The 23,510-nt window shown below is 38.8% G+C and overlaps 1 protein-coding gene and 1 long non-coding RNA gene across 12 annotated transcripts in view; both read right to left on the reverse strand.

Moving 5' to 3' along the window:
* FGF14 (fibroblast growth factor 14) overlaps nt 1-23,510 on the reverse strand; it is a 686,012-nt gene that overhangs the window by 200,308 nt on the left and 462,194 nt on the right. Inside the window, exon 1 of one of the 11 annotated variants that reach the window (XM_017970283.5) lies at nt 11,292-12,413. The exons of the other annotated variants lie outside the window; for them this stretch is intronic. Coding sequence (XP_017825772.1) covers nt 11,292-11,484 — 193 coding nt within the window. The 5' untranslated portion in view covers nt 11,485-12,413. Of the gene's footprint in view, nt 1-11,291; nt 12,414-23,510 lie in introns of those variants that run through there. 11 annotated transcript variants of the gene reach the window in all.
* LOC144576599 (uncharacterized) overlaps nt 21,361-23,510 on the reverse strand; it is a 161,068-nt gene continuing 158,918 nt past the window's right edge. The window contains exon 2 of the long non-coding RNA XR_013518767.1: nt 21,361-22,933. This is a non-coding gene — a long non-coding RNA (uncharacterized LOC144576599). The remainder of the gene's footprint in view (nt 22,934-23,510) is intronic.

The following is a 23,510-nucleotide window of genomic DNA, read 5'->3' on the forward strand; positions in this document are numbered from 1 at the left end:
TTTGGTGTTTCTTCCTCTCTTCCAAAGGAAGCTAGTTGCTACTGATAATTCAAATTGGTTAGCATCCAATGGTCTCAGTTTTCCAGTTCATCCAATGTCATCTAGATTAGCTTGCCAGTTTTCTGGGTTTTTTTGTTTGTGTATTGCTCTTTTCAAATGAATTCTAGTGGCTATTTAGGAGCATGGCATGCTGTCGTTGAGGAATATGTTCAATATGACCTACCAGAGCTTCAGCCTGAAGATCTGAAATTGCTATGAGGCAATTTGATATTCATTTAAATTACAGACCAGAGTTGTGGAGACTCTAATTTTGTGTGTGTGTGTGTCTGTGCATGTGTGTGTGTGCACATGCATACACGTGCATGTTTGTGTGTTGTGTGTGGTCATTCATGTTAATTAGACCTCTTTTCCCAGGCTTGTCATTATTTCCATATTTCCTCATTGAAGCCCATTCTCTTTAAATGGGTTTTAACTTTGCACCTAGTGTGACTGCTCTTATTTACACAAGCTGCAGGTTTTTAAAAAATAATTCTGTGCAGATTCCAACCCTAGAAGAAAATAATGAGACTTGTTAAGATAAAACAAAGTGTCTGGAAGAATTGAGTTCTATAAATGCTAGGAGGCATTAAACAGACTTTCAGTGGAGACTTGGGTAGGCTTTTTTTTTTTCCTGTCTCAATATTCAAATCTGTGAACGTAGGAAAATTATAGCTTTTATATGCCTTAATATAGAGTAGGGTGACTATAGGCAAGGAGGGAGGGCTGTGTGCCACAAATGTATAGAATCTATAGAAAATACAAAGATGATTAACCACCTATTTTCAGGCTGCATTTAATGAGCAGCCGACAGGAAGCATGGCGTCAAAGCCAACCCTAAAGCAAGGGGGTGAGGCAGGGACAGGGAGACAGACACTCAACATAGCCTGTCACCATCCAGAGGAGAGTTCTCACCTCCAGAGGGCCTTTTGTGTGTGTTTGTTTGTGTAAGTATATGGAGTACAGTTGCAATTTTGTTACATGCATAGATTGCATAGTGTTGAAGTCAGGGCTTTTAAGGTGTCCATCCCACAAATTAAAACCACAATGTAGATGGCCTTTTAATGTAACACATAATTCCTGTGGCAGAGAAACACACTTCTGCCTCAATATTCTAAGACCTAATTCATGAGGGACTCTACACAGTGTGCAAAAGAAGAATTTAAAGCTGAGAGGTGTCTCTCAAATTGTCTTGTTCAATGGAGTCATTGCAGAGAGGTCTCTGCGAGTTGACAGACCTGCCCAAGTTTTCCAGCCAGTTTGTGGCAGGGTGAGACCCAGAGTGTTCTGTGTCTGTGTCCAGGGCTTTTCCAGCACCCACCACAGTATGGATGGTGGCAGTTGTGTGTGGACCTTTGGATTCTAGTAAGGATAGTGGTGAATAATACTGATGGAAATGTGTGAGACACAATGCAGGTGAGATTTAGGGTATTTTCTTACATTTGCTTTTTAAGAAAAAAAAAATCAACAGGCCTATCTCAGGAGATGTCAATGAGAATTTTGCAGAAAATTTAAAAAGTAAAAGGAATAGCAACGTGAGTTTAGCCAATTATGATGACACTAGTTAGTGCTTAAAAACGGATGTTACAAAGTGCTGTTTTCTTTTTCAAAAAGTGAACAAATAGAAATACTTAGCTTGTAAACTAAGGTTCCTGGGGAGATTATGCTGAAGAATTCCTTGTAACTACTACCATGGGGCAAAAGAAAATCCCACACAGATACAAACATTGTACCTTTACCTTTAGGGTAGCCTGATCTGTTACTACTGAAAGTTGCAAAAAGTACTTAACAGTGTACTCTGCATCTCAGTTTCACTTGACTATACAACGATAAACCACGCAGAAAGTAAAATTGGTAACATTTATGGGAGTGTTTGGACACCAGGGGCATTTCTAATGATAAAAATTGTGTCAGTTCAGCAGCAGTAGTGTGGAAACAGGAAACCTTTGCTCATTAGTTCCATGTTCTCGAAACTTCAGCAACTTTTGTAACTTTTATAATTTTCCAAAATGCAAAGGCATTGGGTTGTCAAAAATAAAAGCTGGACAAACATGAAACACTCAATCTCTTAAAGGAAAACTTCAACCTTGCCTCACCCTCTTTAGTGGCTTACTCTAAAAGGAAAGTCTAAGAGATGATGGAACAGATGTGCCTGAACTCTGCTGTTCTATACAGCTTTTTAAACTAGTGTCTCAAGCATTGAACAGAAAGAAGTGGAGGCAGAGCTGAAGAAGGCTCTTTTCTGCAAAGTGGTCATCATTTGTAACACTACTGTCCCAGTTTCTGCCTCATGTTCTCTCGTGTTAAATTTGTAGGAATGAACAGAGGAAACCTTGTGGTTAACATTCTAGCCCATTCTAGGGGTGCATCCAGGAAGACACTAGAATCTAATGCTGACCTTTATTATGATTTAGGATTAGTTAATTCTAAAACTGTACCCTATCTCAGTCAGATCTATATTCAATATGCCCCTGACCACTATGAGTTCCTGGAAAAATTACTTTACTTCCTCATCCATGAAATGAAAATAATACCAACTATGCCCTGTTGTTGGGAGAAGCATGAGATGTGGTATACAACCCTTCTAATCCAATCAGATACAGTGAAGATGTTTGGTTACTTTTCCTACATTTTCCTCTAATTCATCAGGTATGAAACCAGTAAGACTGTTTCTACCTAGCATAGATTTGTCCAATATCTTCATCCCTGTATTCAAATCAGACCCCACCCTAGAGAGAAGGGAGACAGCAAATGCATCCAGTCTTCCCTACCCCAAGTTTGGCCTCAGCATGAAATTCTCTTCATGAAAACAGCAGTCATCTCATTAGCTGGAATACAGATAAGGTAATTATTGGACAATCTAAGCCACAGAAATGATTAAGGTGCTGGTGGCATTTACTTATGCAGAAAGATTAATAGAGTTAAACAATTGTAAGTTGGCCAAATGGTAAGAAGAATAAAAAAGCCATGAACAAATATTTAAAGGGCATGATGTATCTGAGAATTAGCAGGAAATATTTACAGAAATTCAAAGAGAAAAAATAAGGCATGTGGTGGAATAAAAAGACATTAAGCAATGAGATTTGGACTATTTAAAAGGCCTTTTTGAAAGAAAGAGAATTGTTGGATTCTAAAGAAAATAAACAAGCAACTACCTATCCATCATTCGAGAGTTTCCCGAAAAAAGATACTGCATTCGTGTCTAGTCATTGAGCCCAGTAGTTACATATACCCCTGGAAAATCTCACTGGAAGAGGTAATATTACTCTAAATTTGTTCCTCTACTCTAATTGCAAGCTCTTTGCCATTTGCTTACACCTTAGAAGCTGTTGTTCATCTTGACAAAAATTAATATAGAAAAACTAAAATCACAAATGCAAAACCATTATCTTAATTATGTGTCTCTATGTAACAGGTGGATATAGAAGTAGAACATATTAGTACTACTTGAAACCCTTAGAAGCAGCAAATGTATCCATGAAAACATTCCTCATAGAGAAAATGAACTATGGCAAATGGCCCTTTGAAAGTTTATAACTATTTCTTTCTATATAATCCTTGAACTTGAGTGATATTTATCATTAAGCAAATTAACCAATATTTTAATTTGCCAATTATTATTTGCTATGATAGTAATTAAGGAGTCTGAAAAACAGCAATTGCTTAATCACACGTCTATTATATTTGAATGTAAAGGCTAATTCTCAGAAAGACCATTCATCTTCTTCTGTTTTATAAAGACAAGTCACTCTGTCCAAACACAAATACATGTAACGAAAAGAATATTCTTCCTATGGAAGCAAACACCAAGCATTGCCTTCTAATGGTACCCAAATACCAACTGAGTCCTAACAGTGTTTGGCCGAACATCAAGTCACATGGAATAGTTAACATTAATATGCTCAATTAGAAACCCAAATATATTGTCATTCTAAAAAGAGGACCACTTAAAGAGTACTGGTTGGGTAAATGGTAGGTTAATAGTATTTCGATGCTAACTTTACCACTTTATAGTAAGAAATACAAATGTATTATGAAAATTTGAATGCTAAATACTATATAGGTAGGATAAAGACTGAAAACAGAATATCGAGTTTGATCATTTGCAGCTCATGTATCATCTTGACAAGACCTGTTTGTTGGTGGGGACAAACACCTGATTAGAAAGGGTCCAAGAAAGAATGGGAGAAGGGGAGTTTCAACTTCTCTTTCAAAGAGTCTTGCCAATAACAGACAATTAATTCAATAGCTAGAGAGAAATGCATGATCAAGAGGGGATCCTTTTTTAAGATGGGATAATTATTGAAGATGTTCTAAATATTAGAGGTATCTAAATGCTGGTGAGGATAATACAGGAGGATGTGGAATAATATAGGAGGATGATGCAGAAGAAAGGAAAATTATTGGATTGATATTTCTGAGTAGGAGAGAGGATCTAATGCTAAATTTGAGGAGGTCTTGATCTTAGATCACAGCACTAAGAGTTTATCCCCAAGTTCAGGAAAAAAAATAAAAAGAGGATTAAATGGACAGATCAGCAGATAGGCATATAAAAGCAGTTGTGGAGTGTGTGAATTTATTTCTATTTTCTCAGACAAATAGAAGTAAGGACATAGCTGAGAGTAGAAATGGGAGAGGAGACATAAGAGATTTCAAGAGAAGGTAAGACATATGATCTAGCTAAATGAAAATGGATTTTAAAAAAATGTACCAAGGGCCCCCCTGTGGTTATTGACTGCGAATTTAAAGTAGGACCAATGTGTCTGTGTATTTTTCTTCAGCCAAAATCAGCTGTGTAAGTGCAGGCAAATAGTAGGCAGGCAGTTGGACTAAACAGTTAGCTGATCTTCTCCTAATCCCAGCCCCACTCTTTAAAGCTATGCAAGCTTTTTTTTTTGTTTTAGATTCCTCATTTGTGAAATGAATGAATGGATAACATTAGTGTATTATCCATGACTGGATAATAATTTGGTGTATTAAGGGATGGATAATGTAGTGTACCTACCACATGGGTTTGTTGTGAAGATTAAATAGTATTCAATTGACACAGAGTGTCATGCAGGTAGTTGTTAAATGCATTAATAATTACCCAATTATAGCCATTGCTATATGTTCATTGATCTCAACTGGTATGTTGTGCTTCTGCTGCATGTATGTCCTGACAAATGTGATATATTTCATTCATTCAACAGGTACTTGTGAAGTGTTAGTTGTACACCATGTACTGGTGAGACAAAGACTTTGAAGTGGCCATTCCCTATGGCGATACCATATGGGCTCCTATCCATCCCAATATAAAAGCTATAAAATCATAGGGAGAAACACACACTCCACAAAGGAAATTACAAAGTACAATGTTATGAAAGGAGACATCTTTCTGAATGACAAAGTAGTAACTATTATAAAATGGTAAGACACTGTGTCTGGATTTCTACCCATCCCTGCTGTTACCCAGTCACCCCAGTAAACATCAAATGGTGACATTTTCATGTGATCTGAGTTTCTTAAAGTGAATGCTGGACCATTATAGACAAAAACTACTAAATTAGTTGTTTTCTAATGCAAACACTGTAACTGGGTTTAAATTGCATTGGCGTACTGAAATGGTCTCTACAAATTTGGATTCACGTGTGTGTGTGTGTGTGTGTGTGTGTGTGTGTGTGTGTTAGTTGCTGGGTGCTAAAACAATATTTGAAATATTACACATCTGTATTATCTAAATATCATAGTCCTCTTTGGCTAAAGATTCTCACTAGGGAGAAATTAATAAAAACTGTGCCTAGGAAAAATATAGAATTCCATAACTAAATAGATAAATCATATTTAGAAAGCTTTCATTTTAAATTTCTACCATTTTTTTAAAAAAATAAGTAAATAAAATTTAGAAGAAATAATTTTACACCAAAGAGAAGAGAGGTTCTTATTGAATTTGAAAATGTTTTTTCTCACAGTATCATAGAGAATGGAATTACTAACAAAAATCAGAAGTTTGGGGCTAAATGTAAAAGGATTCAAATTCAAAATGTAAAGGGAAACCTATAATTGATTATGGTAACTTTGGGACAGAAGGTTTGGTGTATCTGAAATCTTGTTAGGAAAAGCCAAAAGATTTCTTTACTAGAAGAAATTGGTAAAGAAATTGGCCATAAATTTTTAAGTATTTTTTGTGTATATATACTCAACTCAATCTATGGATATAACTCAACCGAAAGCAAACCATGTTATTTGTTTTTAATTATATCATACCTAACCTGCTACACTGTTTTACGCTTTACTTATTGAACTACTGAGATATTAAACATTTTCAGAAACCTGTAGCAAATGTGGCCTGTGAAATCATAACAATTAAGCCACAGGAAAAAATGTATAAATGAACAATGAATACCTTTTTGTCTCTAACATTATTTCATTGACCAATCCAGTAATACTCTCATAAGATCTCCCCCTTAGAAATGGCATTTGCAATATGCCCCTTGTTAAAACAAAACAAAAAAACTTAACATTTTAATTTAGAAAACCACAATTTGATCTAAGCTTAATACAACAAACACATAAGAAAATTATAATTATCAAAAAGTTAGTGACAGTTATTAATGTGTAGGTATTAATGTACAGTGACTCCAATGGGTATGACCTTAGAGAACCAAAACCAAAGAGAAAATACCTTCCAAAAAAAAAAAACTTTGAAGAAAAATGTTCCCTTCTTTTAGTTTAACCTAAACAACCAAAATAAACAAGCATGTGGTCATTGTATATGTATATGGTAATGACACAAAACAGTAGCACCAAAAGCAGTGGTTTTTTTGATGACTATTGGCTGTTGATTATTTTCTGAGAGGGTGGACACTTCTTTCCTTATACAGCACCTTATAAAAAGGAAGGACACTATTCTTAGGATAACTGGTGAATTTCACTATCACACTGGAGCAAAGCAGTTTTGTTTACGTAGGTGAACATACATTTCTGCATTTTATATTATGCATTAACTTTAAAACACATTTTAAGTATCTCACTTTCCATTCCTTATTCATACTGTAATTTATTTTGTTAAAATGTTAGTAAGAAACCCGCGTACCTACTGATTAAGCATATGTGGCACCTAATACCATAGCTCATATGATCACAGCCCCCCAAAAAAGTAAATTTCGAGAAGCAACTGCATTAGCAGCCATGCCAAAGATTTAGAAAGGTTTTTATCTTGTGAACAATTATGGTTCTTGTTTGATTGAAACATTCATAATAAAAACATAACACTTTTGGGGATACAATGTTCATTATAGATCCTTGTGATCAGTTTCTACTCCAGTTTTCATTTTTTGTTAAGACTCCATATAATAAAACTATTTGCAAACTGTTTATTTCCTTGTAAATTCCCTTCTTTGACTAAATCAATATATGTTCTACATATCTATGTTATTAATTAAGCTTTAAAATGAGGTTGTTTATATTCTTGCATTCTTATAAATAACCCACACATATGTAATCCCTCTAATTCTTTGTTAAAAGGTATAATTATATTTATTTGGGAAAAGTAAGAAAATGTATAAAATTTGAAAAGTATTTTTATGTCTAAAATTATCTAGTTAGATCACTCTGGTTCAAGGATACTTTCTTTTTTAGCTTGGGCCTGTTGACCTTCCTTATTTCACTCCAATCCAAGGGCAATGAGGAGAACCCAGTATGTGGTAAAGACTCTAACAAGATTTGAGAGGCTATGAAGATGCAGAAAATACAGACTTTGCTTCTCACCTAAATCAGTTGAATATGTGTACTGAGTTAATTATGATCAGGTATAAACAATGACAGTGAGGTATAAAGTGCCACAGGAGAATTACTGTTAGTTCTATCCAATAAGGGAAGGCGTCTGAGAGGAGATGGCATTTTCTTTCAGCTTTTAAAAATGAGAGTAATTTCATAATTTCAACAGGTGAATGTAGAAGTGAGGAGAAGATGCTAGGTACACAGTAAAGCAGGAACAAAAGGATGAGGATTTGAAAGCATATGACTAATTTCAGAGGGGTGGGGTAATGGGATTGAATTGTGTTTGAAATCTGTGGAGGTCAGGAAAGGGTAGATGGAGCTGAATTCAGAAAGGTGGGCTACAGTCATGGTAACTACCACACCATTAATAGCCATCTTGCAAATTTCTGTTCTTCATAAGAGCAAGTCAACTGGTATAAACATCACTCTTCTACGGGGGTAGGGGTGATGGAAATGGGAATGTGTGTAGGTATATAGCTCCAACTCAATACTGTTTTCATTACTACTTAATTACTACTTAATAAGAGACTTTTTAAAACCCTACATTTAAAATAAATTACTATTTATAAAGGATTTTTTAAAACTCTACATTTAAAAAATGTATATTACCCTTCCCCAAAACACAAAATATGGAACTATTCTTTATTCTGTTTGCAAGCATATCAAAGTATAACTTGATAATGTGTTTAAAATTTCTATGCCTTTTTTTATCCCAATGGGACAAGATTTTTTCCACCTCCAGGTCTCTGCACATACATTGCTCCTTCCACCTCCTCTTAAAACCTCTGCATCCTTCTTACCTGTCAGCTTTCAACCTGTGGATGCCAGTGTTGTCAACCCTGACTACTTTATCTAATTAGATCCCTTTCCCCAGCCCTCTCTTCCCAATAATTCTTTATCCCAGCTCTCTTCATGCTTTATAGGACTTTGAATTTTATAATTTCTTATTAATTTGTTCTTTCCATAGGCAATGACTCTCTAGCCCATGTTTGTGAGTTCCTTGATGGCAGGAACTTCAACTCTTCTATTCACTTCTGTACATATATAATACCTGCAACAGACCCTAACAGATTGTAATGATTCAATAATTGTTATATTAATTGTTTTCAACTCTAAAGACATATAAACCCATCAGACTTAAAAGTTGTGTCTTTACATTAACAAATATAATTTTTAAAATTTTCTGAGGGCAATTCCCTATGTAAAGACTGTGTAAGAAGAAGGTAAATATGCTTAAAAAGTGTCCTAAAATAATATTTAATTAAATACATGTTACATATAATAATATGAAAGCACATCTTTATATGTCAATATATAACTTATGTAACATACAGTCTTAATGTTTGTTTTGTTTAAAATCAGTGATGCTAATGAATTAATCCTTTTTGGATACTCAAGAGATATATTGGTATTTTTCTACACTGATGAATATATTATATATATATATATATATATATATATATATAAGAAACATAAGAATAAAAAAATTCTCATCATATTTTTTATAACATATCTTCTCTTCAATTTTCCTGTCAAAAGTAAGGTAGGGAAATGACCTGAAATATATTTTTCTTACAGAACATTGAAGATTGCTTATTATTTCAAAGAGAGCAGTCAGGGACGAAAATAGAGAAATGGACTATTAGAAAATCAGATTTCTTTCTATACTGACAAAAAAAGTAAACCCCCAACTTAAAATTCATCAAGTGTAAAGCAAATCCTCCTTCACCACCCAATACGGCACAAAACATTTATTATTCATATTTATAAAATAATCTACTGACTATATTCTTAAGGAATATACACAGTAAGTTTTAATCATTGTTTATATTAAAATAAGCTTATTTAGTAGATAGTGTGTTAATTTACTTTAAGTAGACAGCCAATTTGGAGCTCTATGTGGTGGAAACCATATTCTAAAAGAGAGTCTGATGACATAAGGGGAAAAGCACAATTTAAGTCATGATGGGTTGATCTTTCATCTATCAACGGTGATTAAGGCAGTCGAGTTGGTCTCATTACACCAAGGTGGACTGGATAAGGCTCTAGGCACTGGTCTGAAAATATGGTTAACCCCAAATTCTCCAACAAGAAGTCCCTATTTTATTTATATTTTATTTCTCTAACAGAACTTCCATTCTGATTTTCTTCCTATCTTTGCCTTTTAAGCTTAATAGTAAGAGCAATCTTCAAGAAATCTCCAATTTCTTAAATGTGGCAACAAGCAATTGTCCTTTTAAAATATTTAGAATTCACCTTTTTTAAAATAACAGCAAATAAAAAGGATCAAAACTTTTGGTCATCAGTTTGCAAATGTAAGGACACTCACTCACTCACTCACTCACAGAGAAACACATGTATAGCTTATGCTTCTATATATACCCCGTCTTTGAAACAACAGGGCATTTAAAACAAATACAGCTGGGAGCCGAGAATGTAATGTGCTGGGCAAACATTCACTCCCATTAATGTAAATATATCCTTCAGTGTTTCCTACCAACCCCACTTGGTTATGAAAAACCAGCAATGTCTATTTCCCCCACCAAACACGCCACATGCTCTCAAAACAACCAGCCTTAGCAACTGGATGCAGAGACGGGCAGAGAGAGACAAAAGCGCCTGGCTCCTGAGTAGGATGCCTTCTCAAACCCTGGCATTTCAAAGGCAGCGAAAGAAGGTCACCCTAGGTACCAGTTTCTCAAACAAATACCTGTAGTAAGATAACTATTCTAGTCACCTTTATATAGTAGCAGCTTGTGTCTCAGGGAATTCGCCAGTTTTTCAATTATATCTGACACATATTAGGGACTTCTACCTCTGCCCCCCCACTCGCCAGAATTCAGACTCTTTCCTCAGACTCCCTGCGCCCCTGTCCCCATCTCAGGCTTTGATTGAAGGGCTGCAGAGCCGGGGGCTGCGCACTAAGGTATCTACTGCTAGACCTTAGCGGACTGGGCCATAGTTCACACACCCTCCACTTCTTCCACAGCAACCCCCGCTGGGGGCACCGCCAGAATCCCCACACTTGGCCAAAGTCTGGGAACCCAGGAGGTTTCCAGGAGACCCCAAAGACCAAGTGAGGCCCACCTCATGGAAACCCTAGCCAGCTCAGATCAGACTGCAAGGAGCGGCGGCGCGACCCCGGGTGTGGCAGGAAGGGGTGCCCCGCGTTCCAGAGCCAGACCCAGTCCTCCGGGGAAGCCGAGACTCGAAACAGGTTTCCCAGAGTCCAGCCTGCAGGGACGCGGAGCGCAGGAGCCACTGGCAACTAGCAGCCAACTTGCCAGCTACAGCGGCTGCACTTCTCGGCGGCTACAGGTTGCCCCACAGCGGACTCCCGGGTCCCCAAGACGGTGCCCGCCCAGGGTGCTGGGAAGGGAGACCTGGCCCGGGGTGGACGGGGAGACCCAGGGAGAGAAGGAGCCGGGGGAAGCTCAGTCCATGCCGGGAAGGAGTGACCCAAGGCGCACCTCCCGGCCGTGACCCCCACAGACCTTGGCGCCGCAACCTGCGCTTCTTGAGGCCGAAGATGCGCACTTTGGAGAAGATATCCACCAGGTTGCCGTTGCAGAGCCCGCGGTTCTTGCTGGGGCTGCTCCGCCTCCTGCTGGCAGACGGCCGGTCCCAGTGCTGCTCCCGCGCCTGCCGCTTCTGGCGGATCAAGCCGCTGGCGATGGCCGCGGCCATGGTGGCCCTGGGAACGGGTCCGGGGAGAGAGGGCGCAGGAGGACTGCGAGCCTGGGGCACCGGAGGGGAAGGCTTCGGTGCAGACCGAGGCTCGCCCTCGGGGCAGATGAGGGGGCGCCAGGCGGGGCTGAGGAGAGGGGAAGGGGAGCTCAGTCCTGACTGGGACCCATCGCCCTCTCCTCAGGGCGCGGGGCCAGGCGCGCAGATGCGCCCTGGGCGCAGCGGGACGATCCCGGGGAGCCGGAGGTCGTGGCCGCCGCCGCTTGGCCGCGTCAGAGTAGAGAGCGGGACCGTGGCTTCAGGCGCTGCCGGTCACCACTGGTCGCCGGAGCCCTCGCGGGGGTCTCCACCGCCACTCACGCTGCCTCCTCGCCCTGCCCGCCTCCCGGGAGGGAGGTAGAGCGGGCCGCTGGCTCCCTGGGCGGGCGCGGGCTGGAGGGCGGGTCCCGGCAGGTTCTGTGTGCCTCTGTCGGTCCGGGTCGCGCTGGGCAGGACTCAGCGCCGGGCTCCAGCTGCCCCCGGGCCGGTGCGGCCGCCGGCGCCGCCCGCTCTGGGCTTCTGCCGGTGATTGTCAAGTGCTTTGGAAATCAGCATCTGGAGAGACCAATCTTCTCCCCTGAGATCTCTAATCAAACCCTCCGTTCCCACCCCGCTACACCCCCTCCACCTATGTGGCCCCCTCCTGATGTATCTCTTCAGAAAGAAACAAAACGTACAGATAATAATAATTTTAAAATCATAAGAAAGCAAGCTAAGATGGATTGCAGGGGTGGGGTGCTAAGAGGCTAAGCCAAAGCAGGTGGAATTGCAGGAACATCGGGGTGCTTTTTCTTAGATGCAACTCGCTGGTTCCCGAGGCTTCCGAGGCTTGGTTGGGGCTTCTTGGTCTTAACGTGGTTCCCGGTGCACAGAAACTCTCAGCAGCGACTGGAGGGCAAGGTGGTTTCCGCCCTCCCTGCTAATCCCTTCAGCACCAACGCCCCCCACCCCCCCAACCCCGGGGTGGAGGGAGGAGGGAGGCGCTTCCACTCCTCACCTAGTCCACCCAAACTTGCAGGATCCTCCCTTCTGCTGCCAGGAAGGGTAGGTTTGTCATTTTGAAAGGCTACACGGAGCAAAAAGGAGGGAAGGGAAGGAGAGAAGATGTGATCAGGCGAGATAGAAAGACCCCACTCCCAAATCTGCTCCCCAGCCCAGGGAGGAGGAGATGACAGCCGCAGTAGCTGCTACAGAACAGCAGCTGGGTAGGATAAACGCTCAGGAGAATATTGAAGAAGTCAGGGCAGAAATACAAGGGGCAGAGGAGGGTGTCACACTATTCCAGTGCCAGCGAAAAGCAGTCAGACAGGACACTCCAATTTGAGCTGTCGTCTTCTGGCGTCCCTGGGCAGAGAAGCTATCTCAGGGAGCAAAGCCATCTGAACTGTGCCTGAAATTCAAATACAACAGCCACCGTCTCCTCCCCTTGATTTTCTGTCTGTGTCCCGACAGTGGTTCTCTCTTGGATAACTGAAAATGTGAGGTTCCAAGAGAAAGGGCGGCAGTGGAGGGCACCCGAAAAAACAAAGTGGGGGGAGGGTGGGAGGTTGGGAGACAGACACTTCATGCTTGGATGAACATGGCTCCGTGGTTTCTAGGATACACCAGAGTGGCAGAACCAAGCGCAGCTCTTGCTCCCGGCTTCTTACTTTTCTCCCCTTCCCTTGACACTGCTTTGCCCCTATCAGCTCAGGCAGCTAAAGGAAAAGAAATGTTCAAACTAGACTTCTCAAAATTCAGTGTGAAGCAAGGGGGAAAATAAGACTCATTTGGTAATCAGGAGACTTGCAACCACCTTCTTCTCCAGTGACTGCTTTAGAGCTGGAAAGAGGGCAGGCACACTACACAGGCATCCCTGGGAGCAGTTCTCAACCAAAACACACTTTCTCTTTGTCTCAGGAATAGGCAGTAAAGTACTCGCCACCAGGCAACTTGGGGGAAGTGCAGCAGATTAGAGGGAGGCTAGGCACCATCTGCTCTAAGCAACGGATCCACAGCTTCTCCATGGGTGCAACCACGGCTGGGCTGCTCTTCCCACCTTCACTCCATATTTACCAACAAGTCTCCTTTTGGGAAGGAAATACAAGCTAATGGGAGTATGTAGATTTAGATATAAGGCAGGCATCATTGGCTTTACGATGGGGTATATCACATTTAATATTAAAACATGTACTTCTGGAAGTGTTTTCCACACTTTGCTATGTTACATCAACAAATACTACAGTTATTAAAAGGGATATGCCAGAGTGATTTTGCTAGAAACCTGCAATCCCTAGTCACTCATAAAACAGCAAAGGTGAGGGGAAAGGGCATGCTATTTATTTTGCTCTGCCTCTTCCTCTTTATTTTCTGTTTCATATGTCTCTTTTCTTCCATTTTTGGTGAGTGTGTATTTGTGTTGGGTTGCTGTGGTCCTGCTTAAAAAGGGAAAGACGTCTATAGGGAGATGAAAATAACTAATTAAATGGCTATTGAGTGTGGCTGTTGTTTCAATTCACTGAAATGAGTCCCACAGAACATTAAGAGTGACTACTCTTGGTTTCCATTCCTGAAAAAAGGCCATTTGTACATTTCAGAAGTTCTAGATTTGAATTTGCAAGTGACTGTAAGATTAAAGCATCCAGGTTTATTATCTAAGGCTCCTTGCAGTGAGTGTTTCAAAGAAGTAAAATGTTAAGTATAATGACCTCTTAAATCTAGTATGACCTCCCCAACCAACATACCTAGGTTATTTTTAAAGGTTCTTTAAGCCTTTTGATGCATGTTCCAAGTATATTAATTTGAAAAGAGTGACATTAAGCTTCTTGTTCTTATAGCTGTGCTTATATTTTTGCAGGCATTTTCTTATACTGCTGCCTTTCCCCCAAATCCTTAAACTGGAGGTCAGGAGTTCAGTTTTTGGTTCTCTCAGAGCCCTCCCTTTATTGTTCAGCAGTCTCAGACCAGGCTGACATTCAGCACCGCGGACAGGGATCCCGCCCCAGTCACACCTCTTCCAGCAGATCCAAGTTCTCTGATTGTGAAAAGTGCTGGCTGTGAGGGTCTCTGACACTTTCCTCCCCTAAAAGCAGTTTCTCACTTTCCCCCATTAAGGTAGGAAGGAAATTAACCTTCACAGCTTCTACCGACGTTAATAACACACCTTGGAGCACAAAGCCTTTCAGCTTTTCCAAAACCGAGAGATACTCTTTCTTTCTTGAGTGTTCAGACCCCTGGCGCAGCACATGGAATAGAAGACTCAGGAGTCTCCAGGCATCTATTCTGGCTGTGAATTTCAGGAGCCTCAAGCGATCTTTTCTTTTCTACGTGGCTTCCTATTTTAAGGGAACTTGGAGAGGTGGGCAGCATTGGGATAATCAAGGTCTTTTAGCTTAATCCCTGCATTTTCATTTTACTTCCCCCAAAATGCTGTTTAGTTGTTTACGGATGGAGGTAAGTGAAAGAAAACGCAAGAGAGCCATCTGCTGTCTTAAGCTGTGATAAAAGAGTGTGCAAAGCTAGGGTGAAAACCGATTCAGGGCTGGTGAACACAAATGTAAAGGTTACTGTGGTTCAGAAAATAATTTCTCACTCATCAGAATCTCCTTGGAGTTGTTAATTTCACCTTTGACGTTACAAAGAGAAAAATAAAATACTGCCCAGGTGGTGTAGCTTCTGACCCAGCTATTTGGGAGCCTGAACGCTCATTTCAGAGGTTCTTGCTTCATTTCTTGACTCTGCAACTTCCTAGCTATATAATGACCTCCAATGTGTTGCTTTAGTCTCTCTCAGCCTCAATTTCTTCATCTCTCAAACGGAGATGAAAACAGAACCTCCTATTCAACTGCTGTGAGATTAAATTTAACAAATGCATGTAAAGATCCTAGTACCACATCTGGCACACCCTAAGTGATTGAAAATGACAGCTATGACTATATTACCATCACCTTACAGATGACTCATTTCTATCTTATAAATTCTTTTGCAGCTTCCATTTTTTTAATATCAAAATGTATGTATTCCCCATGTATATTTCCTCATCCCCCCTCCCCACAGTGGATTCCTGACAAGATTTTAAATACTTAGAAATGCAAGAAATTATTTTATATTTTGGTAAAATAAGTCCCAAGTTCAAACCTTAGTTATTATTGACTACATTTGTAAACTGAGTCCCACAAGCCTACTTTCATACCAACTCAATGCTGTTAATGAAAACCGTTCTCTACCTTTCAAAGACTATGATGAGAGTCTATGATAAAGTACTTCTAAAAACAGTCAAGTACTATACGAACACCAGTTTGGAAGGTGATTAGTCCACTACACACAGTGCTGAAGGTCTCCTGCAGATGTGATGGCCCCTTTGGACCTTCAACTTTAAGTATGTTGTTCTCTTTACCTGGACAACTTCTATTGTCCTGTCCTCATACTCCTCTTGGTGATATAAAACAGTGGCTAAAGAGTAAGGTAAATTGTCCTTGAGCAATTAATTTAACTTCTCCAAGTCTCAGTTTCCTGTTCTATAAAATTGTCATAATAATAATGGTCTTAATGAGAATTATATGAGAACATATATGTAAAATGAAGCAGTGCCAGGCACTTAAATGAATAAATAGTGGCTATTGGTAATCACTTAATTCTTTAGCACTCAGGTCTTTAGTTATTCAATGATCATATCTTTATGAGAATTTACTATGTACATGTCAACATTACAGTAGGGGAGGCAAATGATGTTTATCTTTTATTATTTTATTTTTTTCGAGTAGGGTCTTGCTCTGTTGCCCAGAATGGAGTGCAGTGCTGCAATCATGGCTTACTGCATCCTTGTTCTCCCAGGCTCAAGCAATCACCCCATCTCAGCCTCCAGTATGTGAGACCACAGACATGCAGCACCACACCTGGCTAATTTTTATTATTTTTACAGAAACAGGGTCTATGTCACTCAGGCAGGTCTCGAGATTCTCAAGTGATTCTCCTGCCTTGGCCTCTTAAGGTGCTGGGATGATAGGCATGAGATACCATGCCTGGCCAATAGATTTTTAAATAAAAATGAGACTTTTGGCTCTGTCTTAATATATTTTTAAATAAAAATAGAGAATTTTGGCTCTGTCTTGATGGAGCTTATGTCTAGATGGAGCTTATAGTTTAGATATCTTCTACACCTTACCACCTACCTCCAATTAATGCTGAATCTGGGGCTCCTTCTAAAAACTTCATAATTCCTCTATTAACACTTAACAATTGTTAAATAAGGAGAAAGCTATATCGATATTTCTACAAAGATGTCTGATACATGTCTCATGCTTAACATGACCATGACCAAACTACTGTTCTTCCTTCTTAAACCTGTTCTTCCAACCTTCCCCACTTCTGAAATGGCAACTGCATTCTTGTTCTTTAAGATGAAAACTTTGGTACCATATTAATATTATTACTTTCATTAATACCCCATATATATTCATGTAAGCTCTATTCTGTCTACCTGTAACATATATCCAAGATATGATCACTCTCACCATCTCCACTACTATCTACCACCATCATCTTTTGGGTGATAATACTACAATCATAACCTAAAAATCCCATATGTCAAAACCAAACTCCCCACTGTAGTGGCCTGCCATGTCACGTGTGATTTGTGCCCCACCTCTGCCTTCAGTTGTTCTCTTACATCATCTCTATTTATCTCCCTTCACTTACCACTTGCTGTCCCTCAAGCCACCTGGCAGGCTCCTATGACAAGACTTTTATACTTGCTGTTTTCATCTGACTCTCATCTCCTTCAATTCGTTCCTCACATCTTTGTTCACAAATCTGTTTAAAATTACAACTTATAAACACAGACATTTTCTTATTGCTTCCCTGCTTTAGCATTCTGCATAGCATGTACAAATTTTAAAATTTCTCTATACATTCATTATTATTTGGGCTGTCTTCCTCTCTTAAAATATAAGCCTATAAAGGTAACACTTTGTCTCATTTGTTTACTGCCATGTATCCAGTGCTTAAAATAGCGTCAAGCAAGTAGGTGCTCAATAAAGATTTGTGTATTGAAAGGATTAAGACATTGGATATCTGAACAATAAACAGTTAATACCAAATAAGAGGAACATAAAGTCTTGCTTAGCCCAGTCTGTCAAGGATGAAGTACCCCATGGCACCTAAAGAGATCCTTGATCTCTTTTAAGCACCAAGACACCCAAAATTCTATCTGGATTATACACAATCTCAACTCCATAAATAGGATATACAGGAAATACTTTAGCATTTTCTTGATGTCCTGGGCTCAACCAAACATGACAAGTAGTTTGAGTTCTGAATTTCACCAGTGACTCTCTTGGGGTTTACTGAAGGATGTTAGACTGATTCCATTTGAATCAAAAAGGACTTCCGATATTTATGATTCACCACCTCTCCACACTTCCTAACACACACACACACACACACACACGCACACACACACACACACACACACACAGTTTTCTATCTTGCTTCCTTGTTTTCAGGCTGTCAATTGATAAATTGACAATATGCCCCTTTTCAAATTTGCTACATCTAATCCATCATAGAATTTGACAACAGATACATGTATTTGTTAAAGTTATCTATAAATACAAAAGTATATAAATTTGAAGTGAGGAAAGTATATAAACAAGAAACACTGATTACTGATGTTGAATTTATTATTATATATTTTCCTTTTGTCTTCCGAGTTTCATTATGTTCTCGATGACTTTGTTGCATATATTGTTTGCCTTCCAAGTAGGTAAGTTTGATACAATTTACTAAAAAAAAAAAAAGTGCATGGTGTTTTTAAATTTATCCTTTAAATGAACAAAAAATAATACAGAAAACATATTTTGTACATTGATAGCTATATTAAATTCTATGATGTTATTTTTTCAAAAAACAATCTGACTACTTTTCCTCCATTTCTGCCATCACCACAGCCACTATTCTGCCTTTCCAAAATTTGTCAAATTTAAGAAGCTGTTAATTTTAAGATGATTTTAGGTACCGCAATGAAAGAAAAAAATACTTCATTAAGTTATGTCATTTCAAAAAAAATTTCATAGATTTTCATATGCATATGAATTTGAGGTGTTTATACATAAAAAGTATTTGCATCTAAGAATTACTAAAATATGAAATCCACTTGATCATTTTCATACATTAAGTGACTCACTCCGTTTTGTCACATGGTTTCCTTTGTGAGTCACTTTTGACATTTTTCAACATCTCCCAAATTAAAGATAAAATATGAAAGTCCAACATTATTTTTTCCACAATTAAATTATTAACTAATTTGGGGTGAGCTTGAGGGGAATTATATGTGATGTACATTGGCATTTGTTTTAATCTCCTTTCTCGATAAATGGGTTCTATTTGAAAATGTTTGAGATACTTCTGGAAAGGTAATCAATATTGATGTCTCTTTTCATTTTCTACTCATTTGGAAGAATATTTAAAAAGTAATGTTAGTATGCACTTGGGGCAAATTTTCAACTAGTTAATTAAGACCTCTTGTCCACTCATTACAGTTTAAGTTCAAGATCACATTTCATTTTTTCAGTGATAGTATTATTGACTTTTATTTTGGAATCAAAGGATAATCTAGGAATGTTAAAGTATCCTAAATTAGATTTTCAAAAACCAAGTGACTGTGTTAATGTTATAACAGTATTGATGATTGATTTTGCTGGATATATTTATTTCTAGTAGGCAACAGAATTTCTATCTATTAAAAAACTGGAAGGAATTTTATTGTTGCTTAATGTTTTTATTCAATAAAGGAAAAGTAGAAACTATTGATACTAAAAACTTGTGAACATTCTTTCCTATGGAAGCAATACCAGATTGATACTAGCAGATGGTTGAGCTTTACAAACTTAGTGATTTTCTTTTAATCTGGCTAATATGTTGGAAAAAATATTCTCAGTAGCTTCCAGCCTTCGATCCTAAAGTGAATCCAACATGGGCATATAAGTCATTTTTGAATTGTGAATATTGGCATACCTTTTCCTACTCTAAATCAGTAGTGGGAGATTAAAATACCAACCATTTTAATAATAGTCAGTGAATTTTCTAACACTATTGAATATCTCAACAGAAAACAAATACTCAATTTCCAAGAAAGTTTGAGAAAGAAAAGTTCATTTATAATCTCAGTGCAAAGAGAGTCTATGTGCACATTTATAATCTTTTTCATAGTTAGCACTGTAATGAGTTTCTTTTTACTAATTTCTAGAATGATGACTTTCATAGGAAATAAGCAAGCTGGATTGAGATTATGTTCTTTGCATTTAGCATACATGAGTTAAACATATATGTAAACGTGTACATCTGCACACACATGCTTGTATGCATGTGTGCCAAAACATACAGCTAAATTTCTGACTCTGTTAAGGGTAATTAAAATAGTATTTTTTTTTAAAAAAAGCAGTTTTCAAACTCCCAGTTCACGCCTCTTAGAAACCCGTTTTCATTACTACCTTCACAGCATAGAACTTTCACATTCATGTTTGAAAGTTTTCTGGGTAATAGTTATGTGGAAATTAATAATAAATGAGAGAATATCTCAGTCATAATTATTTAAACATGAACAAAAGTATGCCTCTCAGCTTATAAAACATCCAAAGAATATGTGTATAATAGTTTATGAAAAGCTTTTAATTCTAGTGAAGTGGATGTCATGATTTCCATTTTATAGAAGAGACAATTAAGCCCCACACATGTTAAATGATTGCCAAAGTTACACAGCTAGGTCTTAAGAACATGTCTTTTCTATCGCACTATCTGCCATGCAGTAGTCAGCTATTTGAAATGTAAGTATCTGACATAGTGACCAGGGCAGAATAAGGATGCTTACATGGGAGCCAAGGACTCCCGGCAGTTCCAAGGATGGGTGTAGGATTATCTGTGATTCCCCTGAAATTTATGCTGAGAAAAAAAGGTATGCATTTGCATGTGAATAACATCAGGGTTCACAATTTTTATTCAGTTGTTAAAAAGATCTGTGAGCAAAGCAAGAATAAGAACGCACAACGGTAGTGTAGGGTTAAGAAAGAAGGAGAACACAACATCCAATTCTACATTTTCTGACTCTAAAGGTATCACATTCTCCTTAAGGAAAAATTAGAATATAAAAATAAATGATAAATAAAAATTTTCTCTAATCCCAACATTTAAACTTTTTGATATCTTTTTCAAAACATTATTTTTTTAGAACATGCAAATTTGCTATCATATTTTTGGTCCAGTTTGGTGACTGAGAAGACACAAACATGGTAAAAGCCAGTGCATCAAATATCATACACTGTAATTATGTGACCCAAAAGTCTGTCAGGGACTATGTCTACACTCTTCCAAAAACTCTACAACTAAAAGAGCACTTCCTCCTGCAGGTTCCGCATGCTCTAATCTCTGGGAACAGGGTTTCCGAAAGTCTAGTTAAATACCAGAAGCCTTAGGGTTCTTGCAAAGTTGCTATTAATCTGCCTCTTATCTTGTAATTTACTTCTAAAAGATGCAAGTGAAAGTAAGTTCCAAAGTGCATGCATGTCGGGAATGTTATAATTTTAAATTAATGCCTTATTCCTGAGCCTAGTTTCTACTTTGTATGTAACTGCTAAAAATACAGATTCTTAAATTATTCCCCTGTGTCTTTCTCAGTAACCTACACTACAAGTTTCGTATTACTTCTGTAACAAATTACCATAAACTTAGTTACTTAAAAAAACACACATTTATTCTCCTACAGTTCTGCAGGTAGACAGTCAGTCCCAAATCAGTCTCACTGGCTTTAAGTCATCATGTCTGCAGAGCCTTCTGAAGACTTTGAGAGAAGATTCCCTTTCCCTGATTTATTTTTTTTAATCTTCCAGAGGCCACCTGACTTCCTGGCTCACAAACCATGTCTTACATCACTTCAACCTCTTGCTTTCTTTGTCACGTTTCCTCCTCCTGATTCTCATCCTCCTGCCTCCCTCTTCAAGATTCTAGTGATTTCCTGAGGCCCACCAAGATAATCCAGGAGAATCTTCCCATCCCAGGATCCCTAACTTAATCACATCTGCAAAATCATGTAAATTAACATATTTACATACTCACAGATGCAGGGATAAGGATATGGGGATTTTAGGGGAGGCAGTCATTAAGTCTACCACACATACCCTGTATCCAAAACACACAGAAATAGAATCCTACCTACCATTTGACAGTCATCCATCCAACCCTACTCTGATGAACAGAATAGCTGCTTCCAAATGCCAGTTTTTAAATGAGAGTCCTGTTCCCTACCAATATAATTTTTTAAACACCAGCTGTTTACTTGATTGAATCTCTAATAATTGCCTGCTCCTGCTTCCTCGGCTGCTCAGCGTTACGTGTTATCATTTGCTGGACTGCTCCAGTACCACCTGCTTACCTGAATTTCTTATGACTTTAATTACTGCATCTCTCAGAAAAAAAAAAATGTACAGCAATTCTCAGTGATTGTGGAGACAAGGCCATTATGCTCCCCCATGGATCATGAGAATGCATTTTCTGAGCTCCACATAAATCCATGAAGAATTTAATTTATTGAGTTTATAACATGGCTTTCATGAGATTTAAGGCCATAAAATCCAGCTAAATAAAACTAAAGCTAGACATGTGATGCTTTACAAAATGAGATTTGGGGCCTAAGGCTATCACCAAATGAAGGAAATAGATTCTACAAGTCTTTTTCCCCATTCCACTTTCATTTTTATATAGCTATAGGGGAAGTAAATAATTGCTCTTTCCTTTTAGAAATTTAGATTAGCTCCTTAGGTAAGAATTTGCCTTAACTGTATTAGGTTGACATTGACTGCAAACGGAAAGGTATCATTTATGCAAAGGATGTTTAAAGAAATCAGAAACGTTTCCCAGAGCTTTATGTGGAAAGAGGAAGAGAAATCTCAGGAAAAAAAATTATTTCAGAGAGAACATCATGGAGATTTTTAAATAAACAAATTTTAGGGTCCTAAGACAAGCCCTGCTCACCAAATTTTTCTTTGCTCACTCATTCACCCTTTTATCCTTTTCATGTTGTTACTCCCTTTACCCTTCTCTGAGGTCCTACAGAGATCTGAAACCAGCTTTCAGGGATGAGGGTACCCAATGGTTAAAAGAAGTCTTTGGCTGTGAGTCAGGATAGCAGTCATTGCACTTGACAGATTTTGCTTTATATATATTGTATACATACATAAAATATTTGAAAGCACCAAGACATATCAGCAAATGAATCTTTCCTCAACAGGCAGGGATAAACTGTCCAAACAGAATTTTTTCCTCAAGACACCTAATCGATGCAGTCAGCTGTGCTCAGGAGAGGCCTGGGCTGGCCATGCTCACAGGCTTGTGTTCATTTCTCCGTGAAATGGGCTTCATGATCCTCTCAAGAGATTTAGTTCTAGCAAGACAAGTTTCAGATTAATTTATGTCATGGATATTTGAGTACAGATAGGAGACAGCAATGTAGCATATTTATACTGTAGAAAGTTTAAATCTGAGCCCTTACTGCCTGCTGCAAGAGTCAAGGCTGATACTCAATTCTCTAATTCCCAGCTCTTTGTCATAGCTTTCATTTCCAGGACCCAGAAGTGCCCCGTTCTGGCTTCTGTAAAGGGTCATTTTACCCTCCCTGAGTCAATTATGTGCACACACTCCCAGCTTCTCTACCTCTCCGGGGACCATTTCTTTGGCTCCTACACACCCCTGGCCTTCCCAACACACAGCTCCTGATCATAGGGGTTTCACCTCCCCAGAACCTGGAGCGGTGCCTGACCTACCACAGGCACTCAGTGTTTGTCAAAGGGAGGATGAGAATCAGAAAGGAACAGTCCCAAGTTCTGGATTGCTCCTGATGTCTTTAATCCTCCACCCAATGGTAAGACACACACGCCCTCCGTCCCATTTCCTCTTTCATCCTCTTAGAACTTTTCAAAGTATCTAAAAAATAGTCCCTCACTAGAAGAAGCTACTCTTAC

This window comes from Callithrix jacchus, chromosome 1, assembly GCF_049354715.1.
Source record: "Callithrix jacchus isolate 240 chromosome 1, calJac240_pri, whole genome shotgun sequence".
NCBI classification, from domain to species: domain Eukaryota; kingdom Metazoa; phylum Chordata; class Mammalia; order Primates; family Cebidae; genus Callithrix; species Callithrix jacchus.